The 23,871-nt window shown below is 48.5% G+C and overlaps 1 protein-coding gene across 6 annotated transcripts in view; it reads right to left on the reverse strand.

The window, feature by feature from the left end:
* Positions 1-23,871, reverse strand: part of TEX10 (testis expressed 10) — a 678,603-nt gene that overhangs the window by 319,827 nt on the left and 334,905 nt on the right. For all 6 annotated transcript variants that reach the window (XR_003854633.1, XR_003854635.1, XR_003854634.1 and 3 more), the window contains one exon: positions 10,119-10,296. Coding sequence is in view for 3 of the 6 variants with exons in the window: in XM_029589917.1 (XP_029445777.1) it covers positions 10,119-10,296 (178 nt within the window). In the remaining 3 variants the exon portion in view is untranslated. The remainder of the gene's footprint in view (positions 1-10,118; positions 10,297-23,871) is intronic.

Here is a 23,871-nt window from a genome sequence, read left to right on the forward strand (position 1 = left end):
AACTAGGACCCCGGTGCTTCTGAATCTTGTGGATGATAGCGCCCAGCAGAGGCCATGGAGGAAAGGCGTATAGCAGAGTCCCTGGAGGCCACGACTGAACCAGGGCATCGATTCCGTGGGAGAACGGATCGCACTTGCGGCTGAAGTATCTGGGTACTTGAGCATTGGACCTGTCCCGCCAGTAAATCCATGTCCGGGATCCCCCAGTGATCCACAATCATCTGGAAGGCTGTGGGTGACAGCTGCCACTCTCCGGATTTAGACGTTCTCTGCTGAGGAAGTCTGCCGTGGTATTGTCCCGTCCCGGTGATATGAACAGCGGAGATGTCCGGAAGATTCGCCTCTGCCCAAAACCATCAGTGGGCGATCTCCAGAGATACGTGCCGGCTTCTGGTTCCGCCCTGTGTGCTACCGTGGTGGCGTTGTCTGACATCACTCTGACTGCTCTGTTCTTCAGTCTGTGCGCAAATCGAAGGCATGCCAATCGGACCGCCCGAGCCTCTAGACGGTTGATGTTCCACGCTGACTCTTCTCCGCGCCACCGCCCTTGTGCGGTGAGTCCTTCGCAGTGCGCTCCCCAGCCGCTCAAGCTGGCATCTGTGGTGAGCAGCGTCCACGTGGGAGAGGACATCCTTGACCCCTTGCTCATGCGGTCGGACTGCAGCCACCACCGTAACTGTGTCCGGACTCTGGCAGGCAGAGGTAGGCGAGTGGAATAGTTCCGTAGACGAGGGCTCCAGCGAGAGAGCAGGGAGTGTTGTAGGGGTCTCATATGGGCCCTTGCCCAAGGTACCACTTCCAGGGTGGATGCCATGAGACCAAGAACTTGCAGATAATCCCACGCTATGGGCCGACTGGCTCCCATCAGGTACTGGATACGCGTCTGAAGTTTCAACCTTCTTTTGGCAGTGAGACTGACTGTCTGCCTGCGTGTCGAATTCCACTCCCAGATATTCCAGAGACTGGGACGGCTCTAGGCAGCTATTCCTGAGATTGATTACCCAGCCCAAGCTTTCCAGAAGGGCAATAATTCTGTCTGTTGTCCGAAGGCTCTCCTCTCGAGATTTCGCCCTGATCAGCCAGTCGTCTAGGTAGAGATGGACCAAAATTCCTTCCCGCCTGAGTGCCGCTGCCACCACTATGACCACCTTGGTAAATGTCCTTGGGGACGTGGCCAACCCGAAGGGCAGAGCCCGGAATTGGAAGTGGCGGCCGAGAACCTTGAAGCATAGGTAGCGCTGATGATCCGGATGGATCGGGATATGCAGATATGCCTCTGACAGGTCCAGCACCGTGAGGAATTCTCCTGGCTGTACTGCAGCCTTGACGGAGCGCAGAGTCTCCATGCGAAACCTCGGCACCCGTAAGTAGCGATTGACTGATTTGAGGTCCAGCACAGGCCGAAAGATGCCCCCTTTCTTGGGTACCATAAAATAAATGGAATAGTGTCCAGAATTCACTTCCCAGGCAGGTACTGGGATGATGGCTCTCAAGGACAGGAGCCTCGCCAAGGTAGCTTCCAATGCTGCCTTCTTGTGCATGGGGACATGACGATTCCACAAACTTGTCCAGAGGGAGATGATAAAAGTCCAGATAATATCCCTCCCGGATAATGGCGAGGACCCACTGGTCCGACGTGATCTCGACCCATCTGGGGTAGAAGAGGGTTAACCTGCCCCCTATGGCCCCGTCCCCCAGATGAATCAGCGGAATCTCATTGGGAGGCACGGCCGGGACCCGAGCCCGGGCCCGCTCCCCTCTTGCGCTGCTTGGTCCGAAAGGACTGATTCCTGGCCTGAGGACGTGGTGCCTGGTAGCGACCCCTGTAGGAAACAAAGCGCTGGGAACTCCTGCCCCTGGAGGGCCTTGGCAAAGCGCGCTGGCCCCTTCTGAACCGATCTTCCGGCAGTCTAGGCACGGGAGAGGCACCCCATGTACTGGCCAGTTTATCAAGGTCGCTGCCAAATAGGAAAGAGCCCTTAAAGGGCAATCTGGTGAGGCGTGACTTTGAAGGCGCATCAGCTGACCATCTCCGGATCCAGAGCTGCCTCCTGGCGGCTACGGAGGAGGAGATCCCTTTAGCTGTTGTCCGGACCAGGTCAGATGCAGCATCCGTGAGGAAGGAAAGAGCGGACTCCATGTCAGCTGTTGGAACGTTGTTCCTAACCTGTGACAAACAGGCACGCGTCACCACTGTGCAGCAGGTCGCGATCCGCAAAGATAGAGCTGCCTCCTCAAAGGTCTGTTTCAGAATGGCGTCCAGTCGCCGGTCATGAGGCTCCTTGAGGGCCGTCCCCCCTTCAACTGGAATGGTAGTGCGATTGACCACAGCGCTAATCAAGGCGTCCACCTGAGGGCACGCCAGCAGGTACTGGATAGCTGGTGCCAATGGGTACATGCCCATCAGGGCCCGGCCCCCTTTAAAGGAAGCCGCTGGTGCCGCCCATTCTAAATCTATCAGTTGTTGTGCTGCTTGCAAGAATGGAAAATGGCAGGCTGTAGGACGAAGACCTTCCAGCAGGGGGTTCTGCGCAGAGGGTACCGTAGCGCTGGGACCTGTAATATCCAACTCCGCCAGACACTGCGACACCAGGTCGGAGAGATCCTCCTTAGGGAAGAACCGCCTCATGGTTCTATATGGTTCAATCCCTGGGGGAAGGTCCCCTTCGTCCGGGAGTTCGGATTCGTCCGGTGAAAACTCCTGGTCTGATTGATCTGGGTTGTCCAGCGGCGGGAGGTCCCGCTCACGATAAGAGCGTGAGGGTCCAGGAACAGGATCCGCCGGGGCCACCGCCGCGGTCGCGGCCACCGCCGGAACCGCAGCAACCGCTGGAACAGCTGGAACAGCAGGAACCGCAGGGCCTAGACGGGAAGCCGTCTGCATCTGTACAAAAGCATGAATCCCCTTAAAAAGATCCACCCAGGAAAGTGAAGCAGCCTCTAATCGCCGGGGTACAAGATCCCCCGGGATTCCCGATTGGTCGAGACTGCCCGCTAAATCCGGGGTAGCCCCTGGGGAGCTGTACGCAAATCGCGGCTGAGACGGGTCCTGGCCCGAGGGTCCCACGGCCTCTTCACATTGGGCACATAGGGAGTCTGGCTCTTCACTGTGTGTGGCCCTTAGTTGGCATGCAGAGCAGAGGCCGAAGGCTTTAATGCCGGAGGCAGGCAGCGCACCCGCTGAAGACGCCGAGGTGTTTTGATCCATAGTATGCGCTGAATGAAAAGCGGCCACAATATATGCTTAACACAATAGGCGCTTAATATTATGCGGCAGCAATAGGCGCCCAATAATATGCGGCAGCAATATACGCTTAGTAGCACAGGCGCTCAATAATATGCAGCTGCAGTATACGCTTAATAGAACAGGCGCTCAATAATATGCGGCAGCAATATACGCTGAATAGAACAGGCGCTCAATAATATGCGGCTGCAATATACGCTTAATAGAACAGGCGCTCAATAGTATGCGGCAGCAATAGGCGCTCAATATAACAGGCACTCCTTAATAAGCCGCTTCTCAATAAGCTCTTAGCAATATTCAAGTAGCAATAATGGCATTCGGTACGCTCTCAGCAAGTAGGCGGTCTAGCAACACACGCTCAACAGTTAGGCCATATGCACTCAGCAATATGCAGTTAGTAATATACAGGCCGCAACACGGTCTGAATAGCATTCAATAAGCTCTCAGCAATATGCGGGTGGCAATACCTGACAGGAAGAAGGCAATATACGCACAAGGAGGAATAAACCTGCGCCTATTATCGGCACCCTACCTGAACGAGATCCACAAGATGGCGCCCTCCTTGGCGTGCCACGCCGCCGATCCTCTGTTCCTTCGGAGACCCGAAACACGAGATGTACGCCTCACCTGAACCTCGGCGCTTCTCGGCTGGAATGCAGGCGGTCTCCGGCTGCGGGGAGAGCGGGCAAATACCTTCACCACCACGATTGAGGATATGCACCCGCTACCTCGTCCACGCCGGGACCGAGGTGCTTCGTATGCCTCACCCGGACCTCGCCCGGGGGCTACGTCCCTGCCGCGCTTCGGCCGGACCGAGGACTTCACCTCCGGGGGGGATCACGGAAATCACCCCGGGTAACTCTACTGGGGGAGTGACCTTCGGGTATCACCGCAGGAGTGCGGGGCTCGATATTTTTGTAGAAAATAGAATGTAGAATCTAGAATTATAAGAAAAGAGAAAAATTAAAGTAGTCTTGGAAAGCACGCTCAACTAGCGTGCAGGCACTCCAAACTGCTTTGGAGACGGAAATTACTGAGTTGCTACGCTTCCTGTGGGGATATATATACCCCCGTGCTGATGTCAGATCAGTCTCCAACTGCTAGCACGCGGATACTATCCCATTCGTTCTGAGTCCATCTGTCTACACACCAGGAAAGTAAGAGATATACGCCTTACCTGATCCTCGGCGCTTCCTGGCTGGAACCCGGGCGGTCTCCGGCTGCGGGGGGAGAGGGGAAATACCTTCACCGCCGCGCTTGAGGAAATGCACCTGCTGCCTCTAAGTCCACGCCGGGACCGAGGCGCCTCTCAGCCACGCCCGAGCCCTTCTCGCTCGGGGGCTAGATCCCTGCCGCAATTCGGCCACCGGACCGAGGCGTAGACCTCCGAGGGATCGCGGAAATCACCCTGGGAAACTCAACTGGGGGAGGGATCCGAGGGTATCACCGCAGGAGTACGGGGCTCTTTGTTCTGTAGAAATTTGTTAAGTAGAATATAGAAAGTAGAAAGTAGTATTGGAAAACACGCTCAGCGAGCGTGCAGGCTCTCCAAACTGCTTTGGAGACGGAAATTACTGAATTGCTTCACTTCCTGTGGGGGTATATGTACCTGTGCTGACGTCAGATCCGTCTCCAACTGCTAGCACGTGCACACTATACCCACTTGTTCTGAGTCCATCTGGCTACATGCTAGGAAACTCATGTTCAAACAGCTCAAAAGAACATCACATGATCCTCCTTTGCCTTTTTTTATCCTGTTTTTAATTTTTGATGTGAGTTCTAATTTGATTTAATCGTTTGATTTGTATTTATTTAAATATTTTATGAATTGTTTATTGTCTTTTTAGGAGGTAAATTTTCTGTGTTTTATGTATGATGAGTTATGTATGTTTTTGATGGAATCTGTTTCGAATCGTGAAATATGTGGAATATAAATTCTTGGTAAATAAATATCTGGATTTTCTTTGTAGTTCCTAGCTTGAAAGAATGTAATTGGAGCTTTTGAATTTCTACTACATGTTTACTACTGTACTTGCTATTGGTATATTTATGGTTCAAAGGAAGCAGTATTTTAAAGTATGTGAAATAGAACACTATCATTTCTGTGGCTTTAAAAAGAAAAAATATTACTATTTATTACATTACTAGTAAACATAATGCCTCTCCATTGATTACCTAGACTGCATACTACAGAGACATTACAACTTTGCTAACTCAAAAAGTAGGTTTGGTTGCTATTCTTTCAGAGAGTATACAAACATAATTTAACACACTATATGCCCTAAAGGGAAAAACTTATGGTTCATAAATGTAATCTGCTTTGAAGTGCCAAAAGGCACTTCAAATAAAAATATTGTTTGGATTACTTACCTGGTAATCCCCTTTTCCTTAGTGTAGACAGATGGACTCAGTACGAATGGGATAGTATCCGCGTGCTAGCAGTTGGAGATGGATCTGACGTCAGCACGGGTATATAGCCCCACAGGAAGCGCAGCGATTCAGTAATCTTCCTTGCAAAAGCTGTTATGGATGTGTGTACTGACGCTCAGTGAAAAGTGAAAAAGTGAACAGGATTCTGCTAACCGATTGACAGTGGCTGGAGACCGCCAGCAGTCCCAACCGGAAGGCGCTGACACCTGGTAGAGTGTATGCTCTCATGTAGAACAAATGCCATGGCTTACCTGGAATCGGTGAAACCCATGTACACAGGAAGCTGGGCGGGATGCTGAGTCCATCTGTCTACACTAAGGAAAAGGGGATTACCAGGTAAGTAATCCAAACATTTCCTGGCGTGTAGCCAGATGGACTCAGTACGAATGGGATGTACAAAAGCTTTTACTCCCGGACTGGGCGGGAGGCTGCCTGAGGACCATGTAGTACCGCCTCGCAAAAGCTGAGTCCTCCCTGGCCTGGACATCCAGACGGTAGAACCTGGAAAAGGTATGGAGGGAGGACCACGTCGCCGCCCTACAGATTTCCGCCGGCGACAGCATCCTAGATTCAGCCCAAGATGCCGCTTGGGCTCTGGTAGAATGAGCCTTGACCTGGAGAGGCGGAGTCTTCCCGGCCTCCACGTAGGCGGCTCTGACCACTTCTTTGACCCAGCGGGCAATGGTGGGCCGAGAGGCCGCTTCACCTTGCTTCTTCCCGCTGTGCAGGACGAACAGACGGTCCGTCTTGCGTAGGTCTTGTGTAAGCTCCAAATATCTGGGCAGCAATCTGCCAAGATCGAGATGGCGCAACAAACGCCCTTCTTCGGATTTCTTCAGCCCCGCCGTGGTAGGCAGGGAGATAGTCTGATTAAGATGGAACTGTGAAACCACTTTAGTGAGAAAGGAGGGAACTGTTCGGAGATGGATAGCCTCTGGAGTGATTCGGAGAAAGGGATCCCGGCAGGACAGTGCCTGTAGCTCTGAGATGCGGCGTGCCGAACACACCGCCAGCAAGAATACCATCTTCAGGGTTAGAGAACGGAGGGACAGGCCCCGAAGGGGCCTGAAGGTGGATCCCGCGAGGAAATCCAAAACAAGGTTGAGGTTCCACAACGGCACAGGCCACTTTAGTGGCGGACGAATATGCTTGACTCCCTGCAGGAAGCGAGAAACATCTGGGTGCTTGGCGATGGTCTTGCCGTCCCTCCTGGGACCATAGCAAGACAGCGCAGCCACCTGCACTTTGATGGAACTAAGGGACAGACCCTTCTGAAGGCCATCCTGCAGAAAATCCAATACAATAGGGATTGTGCTGGCATGTGGATCGGTGCCGTGAGTGTCGCACCATGCTTCAAAAACACGCCAGATCCGGATGTATGTGAGGGATGTGGAGAACTTGCGAGCTTGGAGGAGGGTAGAAATCACGGGCTCCGAGTAACCCTTCTTTAATCTAGCCCTCTCAAGGGCCATACCGTAAGAGAGAATTGAGCCGGATCCTCGTGAAGAATGGGACTTTGACGGAGAAGGTCCCGGCGAGGAGGCAGGGGAAGATGCTCCCCCGCCAGCAGTCTTCTCATGTCCGCATACCAGGGTCTTCTTGGCCAGTCTGGTGCCACTAGAAGAACTAGGCCCCGGTGCCTCTGGATCTTGCGGATGACAGCGCCTAGCAGAGGCCACGGAGGGAAGGCGTACAGCAGAGTCCCTGGAGGCCATGTCTGCACCAGGGCGTCGATTCAGAGTGAGAACGGGTCGCGCTTGCGGCTGAAATATCTGGGTACTTGGGCGTTGGACTTGTCCGCCAGTAAATCCATGTCCGGCATCCCCCAATGATCCACGATCATCTGGAAGGCAGTGGGCGAGAGCTGCCACTCGCCCGGATTCAAGCTTTCCCTGCTGAGGAAATCTGCTGTGATATTGTCCTTCCCGGCAATGTGGACGGCGGAGAAGTCCTGCAGATTCGCCTCCGCCCAGGCCATCAGTGGGGCGATTTCCAGAGATACTTGTCGGCTCCTGGTTCCGCCCTACCGGTTGATGTAGGCCACCGTGGTGGCGTTGTCGGACATCACTCTGACAGCCCTGTGCTGCAGTCTGGGAGCGAATCGAAGGCATGCCAAACGAACCACTCGGGCCTCCAGGCGACTGATGTTCCACGTGGACTCCTCTCTGGACCATCGTCCTTGCGCGGTGAGCTCTTCGCAATGTGCTCCCCAGCTGCTCAGGCTGGCATCCGTGGTGAGCAAGGTCCACGTGGGCGAGGACATCCTCGACCCCTTGTTCAGGTGGTTGGACCGCAACCACCACCGCAACTGGGTCCGAACTCCGGCCGGTAGAGGAAGGTGCGTGGAATAGGCCCGTCGACGGGGGCTCCAGCGAGAGAGCAGAGAATGCTGTAGAGGTCTCATATGGGCCCGCGCCCAAGGCACCACTTCCAGGGTGGATGCCATGAGACCCAGAACCTGTAGATAATCCCAGGCTATGGGCCGACTGGCTCCCATCAGATACTGGATACGCTGCCGAAGTTTCAACTGCCTCTTGGTCGTAAGACTGACTGTGTCTGCCCGGGTGTCAAACTGCACCCCCAGACATTCTATCGACTGGGAAGGTTGTAGACAGCTCTTGCTGAGGTTGATTACCCAGCCCAAGCTTTCCAGAAGGGCGATCACTCTGTCGGTTGTCCGAAGGCTCTCTGCTCGAGATTTCGCCCTGATCAGCCAGTCATCCAGGTAGGGATGGACAAGAATCCCTTCCCGTCTGAGTGCAGCTGCCACCACCACTACCACTTTGGTGAATGTCCGTGGAGACGTGGCCAACCCGAAGGGTAGGGCCCGAAACTGGAAGTGGCGGCCCAGAACCTTGAAGCGCAGATAACGCTGATGATCTGGATGGATCGGAATATGAAGATATGCTTCTGACAGGTCTAATGCCGTGAGGAATTCTCCGGGCTGGACTGCGGCCTTGACGGAGCGCAGAGTTTCCATGCGAAACCTCGGTACCCGTAAGTATCGATTGACTGACTTGAGGTCCAGAACAGGCCGAAAAGTACCCCCTTTCTTGGGTACCATGAAATAAATGGAATAGTGTCCAGAATTCACTTCCCAGGCAGGTACTGGGAGGATGGCATTCAAGGACAGGAGCCTCGTCAGGGTAGCTTCCAACGCCGCCTTCTTGTGCAGGGGACAGGAAGAGTCCACTAGCCTGTCCGGGGGAAGATGATGAAAGTCCAGATAATATCCTTCCCGGACAAAGGCAAGGACCCACTGGTCCGACGTGATCTCGACCCATCTGGGGTAGAAGAGGGTTAACCTGCCCCCTATGGCTCCGTCCCCAAGATGGATCGGCGGATTCTCATTGAGGGGCGCGACCGGGACCTGCACCGGGTCCAGCCCCCCGCTTGCGCTGCTTGGTCCGAAAGGACTGAGTCCTGGCCTGAGGACGCGTCGTCTGATAGCGCCCCCTATATGGAACAAAGCGCTGTGCACTCCTGCCCCTGGAGGGCCATGGAAAGGAGCGCTGCCCCCTCCTGGATCGATCTTCCGGCAGTCTAGGTACCGGAGAGGCACCCCAGGTAGTGGCTAGTTTGTCAAGGGTCACTGCCAAACAGAAACGAGCCCTGAAAGGGTAACCTGATGAGGCAAGACTTTGAAGGTGCATCGGCGGACCATGGTCGGATCCAGAGCTGCCTCCTGGCGGCTACAGAGGATGAAATCCCCTTAGCTGTAGTCCGGACCAAATCAGATGCGGCATCTGTGAGGAAGGAAAGAGCGGACTCCATGTCAGCTGCTGGAGCGTTATTCCTGACCTGAGACAAGCAAGCACGTGTCATCACAGTGCAGCAGGCCGCAATCCGCAAAGAAAGAGCTGCCACCTCAAAAGATAAAGAAGAAGACACTAGAACGACAAGAAAAGAGAAAAATTAAAGTAGTCTTGGAAAGCACGCTGAACAGCGTGCAGGCACTCCAAACTGCTTTGGAGACGGAAATTACTGAATCGCTGCGCTTCCTGTGGGGCTATATACCCCGTGCTGACGTCAGATCTGTCTCCAACTGCTAGCACGCGGATACTATCCCATTCGTACTGAGTCCATCTGGCTACACGCCAGGAAAATAAAGTTATTTTAAAAACTCTAGTTTGAGGCTCTTTTTTGGGAGGCAGGGTAGGATTCTGAGAGAATTGAGGGAACACATATCTAGTTAAGTATACAAAAGTTATTTTGACAGCATAATTACATTACTATTGACTTGCAGAAACCACATGAGTAGAGTACATGCACACAACTCTCTTTTAAAAATATTTAAAGGAAAGAATGAATCAAAGATATAGCATGTTAACCAATGATCTCCTTAAGAAGAAATTAGTACTTCTGCATTTTGAAATCATCTGAATTAAATACAAGTTGTAGGAAAAATATTTCAATTTTCATAACGTAAGTCATATTATAGTACCTTGCATGCAGTATCCCAATAAGCATGGTGGCCAAACTTGATGACAATCTCCCCAAAATGCAGCAGCGATGTAGACATACGAATAACTCTACGGACAGACATGGCACAAAGTACAAAAGCTGTACCAAACGCTTCTGTAACTCAGCTGGTAGAAGGAGTAGAGTGCCATCTTGTGGATCTAGAACAATAACAAAAGAAAAATTTGATAAAAGTACTTTTATTTGTTCATTTATATTTAGCTCATGCCTTTTCACTGGTAGTTTAAAGAGTTACATTCAGTCACAGTAAGTATTGTCTCTGTCCCCAGAGGGCTTACAATTTAAATTTGTACCTGAGGCAATGGAGTGTGAAGTGATGCCCAAGTTTAAACTCTTAGCTTCGCTGCCCACTGCTGTAACCACTAGGCTACTCCCTTTAATTTCTTTTTTGTCTAAAGGACCACTTCACTGTAAATCATAAGTAATTTCTTGGAATGTCTAGATACCGAAAATCAATCCACAGGGTCAAAATGAAAGCAGTCTGAATTTTTAACTTTTCTACTGTTGTCACGAGCACAGTGGGAAAAAAACCTAAAGCAGGTTCTCTGTTCTGTCTTGGTACAAAGCAAGTGTACAACTTAAGAACATATGCCATGCTGGATCAGACCAAAGTTCCCTTGAGCCCAACAGTGGCCAATCTAGGTTATTTGGAAATACTAGGGAGATCCCGAAACGTAAATCTAATTCCTTGTTGCTCACTCCCAGAATCTAACTGGCTAATAATTGTTTATAGACTTCTCCAGGATCTTAGCCAAACCCCTTTTAAACCCAGCTATCCTAGATGCCTTGAGCAAATCCTTCAAGAATCCCACAGCTTAATTGTGCATTGAGTGAAAAATACTTTCTTTCTCCAATTTGTTTTAAGGCTGCTACATGCTAGTTGCATAGTATGCCCCTTGTCTTAGTAATATTAACAAGAATAAATAAACATTCCCTATTTAACAGTTCTACCCCACACACGATTTTATAAATCTCTATCATATCCTATCTGAACTAAAGAGCCTTAATCTATTTAGCCTTTCCTCATAAGGGAGCCATTCCATCCCCTTTATCATATTTTAGTCCAGGGGGAATACTGCGCCACTGCGGAGCGCAGAATTTGTGCAGAATTCCCCCCAACCCCCCAATGGAAAATTGCCAAATTCTGTGCAGAAAATGGCAGAGACCCCAGCATCCCGTGCACTGATGAAGGCCCCAGTGAGCATGAATGTATGTAGAGAAAGGTGTGTGTGTGAGGAGGGGAAAGGGTATGAGAGAGGGGGGAGAGGGGAAGGGGAGGATGAGAGATTTGGAGGGAGGAGGGAGTGAGAAAGAGCAAGGGGAGGTGTGAGAGACAAAGCAGGGGGGTGAGCAGGGGGGTGGGAGAGAGAGCAGGGGAGTGTGAGCGAGATCAGGGAGGGTAAGCAGGGGGTGTGAGAGAGAGAGCAGGGGGGTGTTTGAGTGTGGGTACCAGAGAGAGAGAGAGCCTATATATGAGGAGATTGTGAAGGTGTGTGTATGTGTGAGAAATTGGGAGCTACTATGTATGAAAAAGGGATCCTGTGTATGTGAGGGTGCCGGCCTGTATGAGGGTGTGTGTGTATGTGTACTAGAGAAGGGAGCATGTGTGTGAGAGAGGGAGGGACAGTACTGAGAACGGGGTCAAACTCTGAGAGTGGAGATAGAGTGGAAGGGGTTGAGCGTAGAGATGGACGAGAGAAATACTGGCAGGTGGCCAGGTGGAGTAGGGAGAGAGAACAAAAAAGGGACACTCTTACAATTTCTAGGAAAATTCTGCATATTTAAGTAATAACTTTTTTCTGTATTAATTTAAAATGTAATTATTTAAGGACCGTCATGTAAACTGTGTTATTTTGGCCAATATAAATTTTGCAGAATTTTAACTTTTTGTGCACAGAATTTTAAATGTTTTTGTGCAGAATTCCCCCAGGAGTATATTGTCGTCCTCCGTACATTTTCTAGTTACACAATCTTGAGATGGGGTGACCAGAACTGCACCATAGATATATACACAGGCATTATGGCATTCACAATTTTAGTCTCTATTCCTTTCCAAATAATTCTTAATACTTTATTTGCTTTTTTAAATGGCACCGCCCACTCGTGATTAATCTTCTGTTCTTTATAAATGCAAAAGGTCATGCACTGCATCATCAATATATTTTACTTGTTAGTCCATTATAAGGTATCAATATAAGAACATAAGAACATAAAATATGCCATACTAGGTCAGACCAAGAGTCCATCAAGTACAGTATCCTGTTTCCAACAGTAGCCAATCCAAGTCACAAATACCCAAACATTAACTAGATCTCAAGTTACTACTATGGATTTTTCCTCTAGGAACTTATCCAAACTTTTCTTAAACCCAGTTACACTAACTGGCGTAACCACATTCACTGGTAATGAATTCCAGAGCTAAACTATGCACTGAGTGAAAAAGAATTTTCTTTGTTTTAAATTAGCTTTATGGGGTGCCCCCTAGTGCTTCTATTATTCGAGAGAGTAACCTGGTCAAGCCTCTTCATGATTTTGAAGACTTCTGTCATATCCATTAACAACATAAGAACATGCCATACTGGGTCAGACCAAGGGTCCATCAAGCCCAGCATCCTGTTTCCAACAGTGGCCAATCCAGGCCATAAGAACCTGGCAAGTACCCAAAAACTAAGTCAATTTCATGTTACCGTTGCTAGTAATAGCAGTGGCTATTTTCTAAGTCAACTTAATTAATAGCAGGTAATGGACTTCTCCTCCAAGAACTTATCCAATCGTTTTTTAAACACAGCTATACTAACTGCACTAACCACATCCTCTGGCAACAAATTCCAGAGTTTGTCAGGTTCTTATGGCCTGGATTGGCCACTGTTGGAAACAGGATGCTGGGCTTGATGGACCCTTGGTCTGACCCAGCATGGCAATTTCTTATGTTCTTATGGAATCACCAAGAAGCAGAGGATAGAGAGAATCCAGTATAAATGAGGAGGAGGGAAAACCAGGAGGGGACAGTAGAAGGGGGAGAAAGAAAATAAAAGGGACTTAAGAAAAGAAGGGAGAAAAAACCCTGGCTAAAGGACAGGGTGATGGAGAGGTAAAGAGGACCCAGGATACAGACAGAGGACCAGGTACAGGGAAGATAGAAATAAGGAAATGACTCAAACGTAGAAAGAAAAGTGATGAGAGAGGACTCTGGATTTGGGAGTTGGAGAATTCTGGGAGATAATGGAGGAGAAAGGGAATAAGGAATGGAGGAGAGAGAATAGAATAAAGAGGAGAATGAAGAAGAGAAAGCATCAAGGGAAGATAAGGAAAGAGACTAAGAAAAAGGAAGAGACAGGCGGGACAGGTTCGACCACTCTGGCCATTAAGAGGGCAGAGAGCTCCTGAAGTAGTACCTCCTGATGCGCTACTGGCTCCCAAAATGAGCATAGTGGGCAATTTGACAGGACACCCAATATGTCTAATTGGTACCCTTGATGGACGATGGACAAGACTCATTGGTCCGAGGTTATACTGGGCCACCATGGGGATATGCACCAACCATGGGGTCCAGCATCTCAAGTACAGGTGGGCCTGCTTATACTCCCTACGATCTTAGTCAAAACCCCATCTCAGGATTTGGCTGGGGCGCCAGCTGGGCTTAGGAGCTCTCTGTTGCTTGGGACGGCCTTGTGAGCCCACCTTCTGTGAACGGGAGCAAAGGGCCAGAGGACAGTACTTCCTCTGGCGGTAGAGAGACTTCCTCTGACCCCAACTCACAGCCCTCCTGGCTGAGGGTGAGTCCAAAGTGCTGGCAGAGAGCTGTTGGAGGGTCTCATGGTGATCCCACAACTGGGCCACCGCGTCCCTCATCTCATCTCCAAAGAGATTCTCTCCTGTGCACAGCAGGTCAGCGAGTTCCTGTACCTCCAGTCGGAGATCCAGGCCCCACAGTGGGTGCCGATTCCACTGCAGAGACTCTCGCTGCCATCTCGAAAACAACATAGGTTGAACGAACCTCGTATTTTCCACAATCCAAGCGCACCAGCAATAAGAAGGTCTTGCTGCTGTTGTGGCAGTCGTTCGGCCACCTCTTGCACCTGCTTCCAGAGGTTGCAAGAGTATTGGCTCATATAGAACTGATACGAGGCAATGCGGGCAATGAGCATGGCCCCTTGAACATTTGCCTCCCAAGAGCGTCCATCTCTCTATGATCCTTGCCCAAGGGCGCTGATGCGTGGGTCTGAGAGCGCTTGGCCTTCTTGAGAGTGGATTTGACCACTAATGATTGATGTGACCAGCTGATGTTTCTTGATTCTGTCTGCTTGCCCGTACTTTCCCTTGGGGCTTCTCTTGCCTTACTGCCTTTGGGCATTCTGTGTTTCATGTTTAGTGTAGTTTTTGTCCTGTCTGGTCATAGTCTGTCTTCCTTGTTCCGGTTCCCTTCCTCCAGTTCCACGCATACCCGTATCCAGTATCACGCTTACCCTCCTTCTGCTTTTGAGTTCTGGTTACACCCATACCTGCACCCAATTCCAGTGCTCTGGGTCCACGCTTACCGCACCCTTCCACGCATACCCACACTCTGTTCCAGTGTACCTGAAATTCACCCTTTCCTCCATGCACCTTGCTCCAGAGACTCTGCCCAGCCAGCACCTTGCTCCAGAGATTCGGCCAGCCTGCACCTTGCTCCAGAGACTCAGCCCAGCCTCACCAGACCACCCACACTTGCTCTAGTCATTCTGTCCTGTGCCACTCCTGGAGGTGGTGTTCACCACACCTGGCTTCCGGCCAAAACCACAACAGTGCACCGACCATAAGCACCTTTATTTATTTATTCTCTATACCATTCCATCAGAGAATTCTCTATTCTATGTGGTTTACAACATACAAATAAATAAAATGCAGTCATAAAATTATAATACAGCAATAATCATCGATTAAAATACATCAAAATAATTAAATAAAAAGTCTGTAAATGAACATGCCATTTACAATCTTCAGTTTTCCCAAATTTACAACAGATTCCTCCCACTGTGAAACAGAGTAGAATTCCCAATTTTCCAACATCTTGCAAAGTCCTAGTTTTCATACCTCTTCTGAAGTCTTCTTTGTTCTCATAGATCTCCTTTTTGTAAGACAAAGTGAGCAGTCTTTTCAAGTGTAGCACATTTGGTTCATTCCTTTGGTTAGAACATAAGTGCCATGCTGTATGAGACCAAGGTCCATAGAGCTCAGCATTATGTCTCTAACAATGGTCAGTCAGAATCACAAGTTCCTGTCAGATCTCCAATAGTTTATTTTTTTCTTGTAGTTTACACCCAGGATTAAGTGCTTACTTTCCCAAGTCTACCTGGCTTTTTGCTTCAGGAACTTTTTCAAAGCTCTTTTGAACCCCACTATCTTAGTTGCCTTGATCAAACACTCTGGCAACAGATTGTATAACTTTGTGTGAGCAACTACCAGTTGCTAGTTTCATGTAATGTCCCCAGTCCTAGTGTTGTTTGAAAGGCTAAATATCCATTCCCTGTTTACCCATTCTACTCCACTCATGAGTTTATAAATAAACTGCTTAGCCTTTCTCCATAAGGGAGCTTTTCCATTTCCTTTATGATTTTTTGACTCCCTTCTCTATACCTTTTCTATGTTTACGATATCTTTATTGAGATGGGGCGGCCAGAACTGCACCATGGATTTATGCAAAGGCATTATGATATTCTTTGTTGTGGTCTTTATTCCTTTCTAAATAATTCCTAACTTTATAGTTGCCTTTTTGACCATTGCTGTGAAACAAAGCTAATAACAGACGAGTCGTTACCACGCTGTTCTTTGTAGAAAATCGTGTTTGGATAAGGTGGAGTGGGTTTAGCTCTGGAGAGTGACAGGGAAGTACAGAAGATCAACTGAGGGATGTAAAAGGAAGGATCAACTGAGTCTTCATGGTCTTCCCCTTGAGGCTAGCTCTCTTTCTGTCTGCTTTCCTCCTATGTTCCACAAGATTCGATATTCATGCTGTATCCGAATGCAGATCTCTTCTACACTCCAATGTTCAAATCAACGCCGGATGTCCGTTGTGATCTTCACTTGGAATGATGGAATATAAAATGGCCAAATAAATACATTTATTTATTTATTGAGTTTTGTATACTGTCATTCGGATTAGTCATCATAAAGCCATCTAAAGGTTTACAAAAATACGAAGGTTACAAGGTTAAGGGGGGATAAACAAATAAATTAGCTGTCCAGTGGTTTCTACCCTATCATTTTCCTTATTTAATATTGATATTAATTTTATGTTTTCAAGTTACTACTTTTATTTTTTATTTTGTTTTTACGCAACACATTACTTTGATTTTAAATGTATGTTTTTTATTATTCTTGATTTAAATTGTGTATGTTTTTGTGTTCACCGCCTAGGCCTTCTTAGTTTTAGGCGGTTTTATAAATGCAATAAATGTAAATGTAACCTCCTCTCTACTACTTTTATGAAGATAATGCATCCTAGAATACTTTGCATGCAGTTATGTTAAATTTCCATTTTCTGTTGCTACCCCTTGCAGAACTGTGCAATGCACTCATGCTATAAAGAATCAGTTTGAAATTATATAATCACTGTTTTGCTTTTCTTCATTGAAGGTAAGCGATATTCTGCAATCTCTCAACCATTCACAGAGAAATAAGGGAAAACCTTATTAACCACTGTAGTGCTAGATGTTAACCAGTCAAAGTGTTGTGACCTTTCGCAATTAAGTTATCAAACCAGAATTCTTCTTCATTCCTGGATAGCAAACCATATATCATTTCTCACTGTAACACAGGGGTAGGTAACCCTAGGCCTGGAGTGCCACAAACAGGTCTGCTTTTCAGGATTCATACAATGATTATGAACAAGGTATATCTGAATGCATTGCCTCCACTGTATGCAAATATATCAAATGCATATTCACTGTGGATATCCTGAAAACTAAACCTGTTTGTGGCACTCCAACAGTGACGATACCTATCTTTATAATAGAACCTTTCATTTTGCAAAGCTTCTTTTGATACCTGGCAATACTAACTATAACTCCCCTCTGAAAAGTTCAGCAGCTGACAACTACCACCTCCTTCTCATCTTTCATATGATAAAGAATATAACAAAGGCCATAATGCATCAGACCAAAGGTCTATCAAAGCCCAGCAACCTGTGACCTGGACTAGTTACCTCCAGAAGCAAGTACTCAAGTATCCCAAAGAATAAATCCCATCCTTCTTGCTCATAACCAGGAAAAAGCAGTGATTTTCTCAATTCTAAGTGGCTAATATAAGTCCTTTTATTTATTTAATGTGTTTATATACCACTGTTCTGTAATCAAATCACAACGGTTTACAAAATAAAATAACAAAATGGCAAGTTACATAAAATCAAGAGATACAAATAAAAGCAAGTTTGCTTACCGTAAACGGTGTTTCGTAGATAACAGGATGAATTAGCCATGCTGTCATGGGAACTGTCAATCAGGCCCAGGAGGCAGAGCTTCATAAGTGATGTCAGAGCTTTGCTCTGAGGCTGCGCATGGTTTCCCGCACTGATGATGACTCTCCTCAGACTGTGATAAAGCAAGCGTGGTCGTAGAGTTGGATTCGACTGATCAGAGAGGCGGGTGGGTCAGCATGGCTAATTTATCCTGCTATCTACAGAAACACCGTTTACGGTAAACAAACTTGCTTTTTCCCGTCGATAGCAGGGCTGAATTAGCCATGTTGTCATGGAAGTCCTAAGCTCCCATCACGCTGGCCAAAAAGTAGTAGTTATTGTGTTACACAGCGTGATGAATGTCAAGTGACAGTCGACCTCATGGAGTTCGTGGACAATGACTGTAGAAGCGTTCTACCAAACTTTGCATCGTCCGCCGTCTGTTGATCAAGACAGTAATGGGAAGTGAATGTGTGAAGAGAAGCCCACGTGGCAGCTTTGCAGATGTCTACAGGTGGAATACATCTCAGATGGGCCATGGAGGCTGCCACCGCTTGTGTTTGATGAGTGGTGGGGCTAGACGGTATCTTGGAGTGACGTTTGTCGTGACAGAATTGTATACACTGAGGAATCCAGCTAGATATGGTGTGTTTGGTTACCGGAAGGCCTGGTGCATTCAGGTTGAAAGATGAATAGCCCTGTGGGGGGAGTGGGTTCTTTGCTTATAGTAGGCTAGTGCCCGTTTACAGTCCAGGGTATGTAGTAATCTCTCTCTGTCATTCTTGTGAGGTTTTGGACAAAATGTCGGTAACTCAACAGATTGGTTGAGATGAAAAGAAGAGACTAACTTTGGCAGGAAGGAGGGGTGTGGGCGTAGAAGCACCTTGTGGTGATGGAATTGAAGGTATGGGCTGTAATGTACCAAGGCCTGTAACTCGGTGACTCATCACGCTGAGGTCACTGTGGTAAGGAAGACTACCTTCCAGGTGAAGTATTTGAGATGGGAGGATTTCATCGGTTCGAAGGGTGAGACCATCAATTGTTCGAGAACTAGGTTTAGATTCCATGGAACTGGTGGTTTTGCGACTGGAGGGCGAAGGTGTGTGAGCCCTTGTACAAATCGGGTGAATAGAGATGGGTTGACCGTTGTGTAATCGGTGAAAGGCCGCTATTGCACGGAGATGGACTTTGACGGAAGCTGTAGCAAGGCCGGCTACATAGAGCATGTGGAGATAGTCCAGTAAGGTCTCTGGTGTACAGGTGAGCGGGTTAACTCTTCTGGATTCGCACCATGTGGTGTAACACTTCCATTTGAAGTTATAGTTTTTCCTTGTGGAAGACTTGTGGAATGCAAGGATCACGTCTTGTACTGTGATGGAAAACCCTTGTTCTGACAGAAGGCGCCGTTCAATCTCCAAGCCGTGAGATGTAAAGAGGAGTAGAGCAGATGGAGGAGGATCCCTTGGGTCCTGTGACAGAAGGTTTTCTTGATTGGGTAGTCGAAACGGTGCATCCGCCGACAGTTGAAGGAGGTGTGCATACCATGGCTGGCATGGCCACGCCGGTGCCACCAGGATCAACTGTGCTTCATCCCGTATGCACTTTTGTAGTGTTTTCGTGATGAGGGGAACATAAGAACATGCCATACTAGGTCAGACCAAGGGTCTATCAAGCCCAGCATCCTGTTTCCAACAGTGGCCAATCCAGGCCATAAGAACCTGGCAAGTACCACAAAACTAAGTCTATTCCATGTTACCGTTGCTAGTAATAGCAGTGGCTATTTTCTAAGTCAACTTAATTAATAGCAGGTAATGGACTTCTCCTCCAAGAACTTATCCAATCCTTTTTTAAACACAGCTATACTAACTGCACTAACCACATCCTCTGGCAACAAATTCCAAAGTTTAATTGTGCGTTGAGTAAAAAAGAACTTTCTCCGATTAGTTTTAAATGTGCCACATGCTAACTTCATGGAGTGCCCCCTAGTCTTTCTATTATCCGAAAGAGTAAATAACCGATTCACATTTACCCGTTCTAGACCTCTCAAGATTTTAAACACCTCTATCATATCCCCCCTCAGCCGTCTTCTCCAAGCTGAAAAGTCCTAACCTCTTTAGTCTTTCCTCATAGGGGAGCTGTTCCATTCCCCTTATCATTTTGGTAGCCCTTCTCTGTACCTTCTCCATCGCAATTATATCTTTTTTGAGATGCGGCGACCAGAATTGTACACAGTATTCAAGGTGCGGTCTCACCATGGAGCGATACAGAGGCATTATGATATTTTCCGTTTTATTCACCATTCCCTTTCTAATAATTCCCAACATTGTTTGCTTTTTTGACTGCCGCAGCATACTGAACCGACGATTTCAATGTGTTATCCACTATGATGCCTAGATCTCTTTCCTGGGTTGTAGCACCTAATATGGAACCTAACACTGTAACTATAGCATGGGTTATTTTTCCCTATATGCATCACCTTGCACTTATCCACATTAAATTTCATCTGCCATTTTGATGCCCAATTTTCCAGTCTCACAAGGTCTTCCTGCAATTTATCACAATCTGCTTGTGATTTAACTACTCTGAACAATTTTGTGTCATCTGCAAATTTGATTATCTCACTCGTCGTATTTCTTTTCAGATCATTTATAAATATATTGAAAAGTAAAGGTCCCAAAACAGATCCCTGAGGGAACGTATACATCAGGGGCTCTGTCTATGGAATGAGAAAGGCATCTTGAGCGACTGTGTGGGGTTGGCCATACGGAGCAGAAGCGAGTCACTTTCCGGTTGGACTCTGTGGCAAAAAGGTCTATGGATGGGTATCCCCATCATTGGAAGATTGTCTCTGCTACGTCGTCTTTGAGGGACCATTCGTGTGGATGGAATATCCGACTTAACCTGTCCGCTTGAGTATTGGCAATTCCTGGCAAGTACGTGGCCTGCAATTGAATGGAATGGTGGGTTGACCATGTTAGGAGGATGAGGGCTTCGCGGCAGAGGATCCAGGAGCCCGAGCCCCCTTGTTTGTTGATATAAAACATGGCTACTTGGTTGTCTGTATAAACCATGACCCTGTGGCCTTGGAGGTGAGAGACAAAGGTGTGCAGGGCATAGCGGATGGCTCTCAGTTCCAGGACATTGATGTGAAGGGACTGCACCCGCAGCGTCCAGAGGCCTTGCAGCTGGAGGTTGTTGAGGTGGGCTCCCCAGCCTTTGTGTGAGGCATCTGTGGTGAGGACTGCATTGTGCGGTAGAAGAGTGAAGGGAGCTCCCTTGGTGAGTGTCGGTTTTCATAACCACCAGTCTAAATCTGCTAACATGGTTTTTGTTAAGGACACTTTCCAGTGTAGTGGCTGAGAATGTTGTTTCCACTGTCGCTTGAGACCCCATTGTAGGTGTCGCATGCGGAGTCTCGTGTTGGAGACCGCCATATGTTCCAACACTTGCAAGACTTGATGCACTATTGGTGATACGGTCAATTTCAGGCAGCGAAAAAGGAGTCACATGTTGTGTCTCCTGTCCGCCGGCAGAAAAACCCTGCATCTGATTGTATCCAGATGAGCTCCTATAAATTGTATTGTTTGTGTAGGACACAATTTGGACTTCTGATTGTTGATGATCAGCCCCAGCTTATCCAGGCACTGAATTGTGTCCCGGAGATGTTGTTGAAGAATGCCCGGGCTGGCGGACACCAGCAGCCAGTTGTCGAGATAAGGAAAAATCATGATCCCCCATTGACGGAGGAATGCCACCATCACTGCCATACACTTGGCGAATACCCTGGGTGCTGTTGATAGGCCAAAGGGAAGAACTTTGTATCGAAAGTGCTGGCCATATACTTCGAAAGACAGGTATCGCCAGGAGGAAGAATGCATAGGAATGTGAGTGTACGCATCCTTGAGGTCTGTGGAGCACATCCAAGCATGGGGTTGGATCAGGGATAGTAAAGATGTGAGAGAGATCATTTTGAATTTTTCCTTGACAATGAACTTGTTCAGTTCTTGGAGGTCCAAGAATGAACGAAGGTCCCCAGATTTCTTTGGAATTAGGAAGTAGGGGGAGTGGAATACCGCGAGATGGTGTGTCGGAGGAACGCAGCGAATTGCTTGCTGTTGTAATAATGCTGTCACCTCCTGTTCCAAACGGGTTATCGTGGGGTCTCGGTCCCCCTAGCGCTGAATGAGGGAGCGGGGGAGGAGGAGTTTGGAAATGAATTCTGTACCCATGAAGAACAATGTACAATACCCATTGGTCGTTTGTGATCTTCTCCCATTCCTGGATGTGTGCCGTGATTCCTCCCGCTAGCACCGGTTGCGGTGATGGCAGGGCAATGTTCAAAAAGACGGATTAGCTTTGGTCGGGGCAGCGGGGTGTTGAACTTGTGGATGCTGGCCTCGGGGTCGTCCCCGTCGGTTTTGGTTTGGTTGATTCTGCGGACAGGAAGTCTGCTGAGAAGCCGGGGGATGGTATGAAGCATTTGGCCGATAAGGTCGGCATTGGAATATTTGTCTGCGAGGTAGCGTGGAATATCAGCGTGAAGCAGAGTAAGGTTGAGGGACAGCTAGAGATTGTACGGCCACAGACTGCTCCTTTAGTTGGGCAACGGTTTCCTGGAAACGTGTCCCGAACAAATTGTCCCCTTTACAAGGTAGGTTGGCCAGTTTTTCGTGGACGTCTTCTCTAATGGAGCTGGACCTCAGCCACGCTATACGTCGTGCCGCGATGGCAGCTGCTGACGCACGAGAGGTCTCAAACCCTTCATAGACCGTGCACAACAGATGGCGTATGCCCTCCTCCAAGTCTTGTACGGGGTGAGTGTCCCCTTGGGTGGGCGAGGTCCGAGCTATCTTTCATCCGCTGCACACACTCGTAGAGGTATTGAATAATGTAGAATTGGTGGTGGTTAATGTGGGCGGCAAGCCTGGAACGTGCGTTTCGCAAATTCATCCAGCGAACGAAGATCTCTGCCCGGAGGGGTAGCTGAGTGTAACCTGGACTTCCTAGCCCTCACCATTGCTGATTCAACTACTAGGGATGATTGAGGCAGTTGTGGCGTCGAGTAGTAGGGCGATTTTTGCATTTTATATTTAAGGTCGGTCTTCCTGGAGACCGCTGGAAGTTGGAAGGGGGTATCCCAGGAGAGTTCTAGAACTGAGTCAAATACCCCGTGGGGAGGTAGATAGGTAGGCTCTGCTGGAAGATCAAAGATTTTTAACAGATCTAACGTTGCTGATCTCGGATCAGGCACCTTCTGAATGTTGAGATTGAGGACAGAACCCATCTTCTCCAAGAACTTTGGATAGGTTAGGTCTTCCGGCGGAGAGTATGGTTCTGCCGGTTCTTCCCCAGGTTCCAAGGGATACCCTGTTGAACTATCCGGTGACGTGGGTTGGAGATCCAAAGACCCTGGGGTCAGTGGTCGTTCCTGAGGTTGCTGTAATGGTGTTGGGGCCGGGGAAAGCGCCCGTGGGGAAGAAGGCCACATATCCTGTGGAGAGAGATGCCGTGGAGACGAGTGCCCTGATGGTTGGAGGGACTCTGGGTCGGTACTGGCCGAGGAGTACCCCATCTGATAAGAGGATTTCATGACCTCAAAGAGGCCAGATAATGCCAGAGAGAGATTGACGAAAGCATCTTTAGTCTTCAGTGGCATTGATGCTCGAGCTGGTTCTTGTGGTCGGCCTGCTGGAATTGCTGCCAGTAGAATATCCGAATCTGGCGGGTGAGTCTCGGCACATGTGTGCGTAATGTTTCTGGACCCTTGCATTTCTTCACCGGGGTTCCTGGAGTGACGTTTGGAAGCTAAAGATAAGTCCAAGAACACAGGACCCGACGAGGCAGAAGAAACTGAAGACGAAGAAAGTCGAATTTGACTTTTGTCCCTCTCTGATCTGGATGAGGAGGCTGGTGAAGAAGGTGTCAGGGTTAATGGTGTACCCCAGGAAGCCTGTGAAGATAAGTGGGCCGTAGCTAGTGGTAACAAATGTGATTTCTTCCCTGTCCCATTAGGCTCCGGGAGATGTGGCAGAGTTTTGGCCGTTTTCTTCCTTTTTTCGGGTGTCAGTGCCATTGGCGTCATCCTAGCTCCGATGGCACCTTGGTTCTAGATAGCTCACTCCGATGCGTCGGCGTCAGTCTTTCGCGTCGTAACAGCACCTTTTCGTGCGTCGGAAGAGGGTGCGTAGGCCGACGCACCTGCGTCGCAGTCGGCGCCCTGGTTGACTCCGAAGGTCTTGATTTCCGCATCTGACCCTCCGGTGCCATGGTGTTAGCCGTT

This window comes from Rhinatrema bivittatum, chromosome 2 (assembly GCF_901001135.1).
Source record: "Rhinatrema bivittatum chromosome 2, aRhiBiv1.1, whole genome shotgun sequence".
NCBI lineage: Eukaryota > Metazoa > Chordata > Amphibia > Gymnophiona > Rhinatrematidae > Rhinatrema > Rhinatrema bivittatum.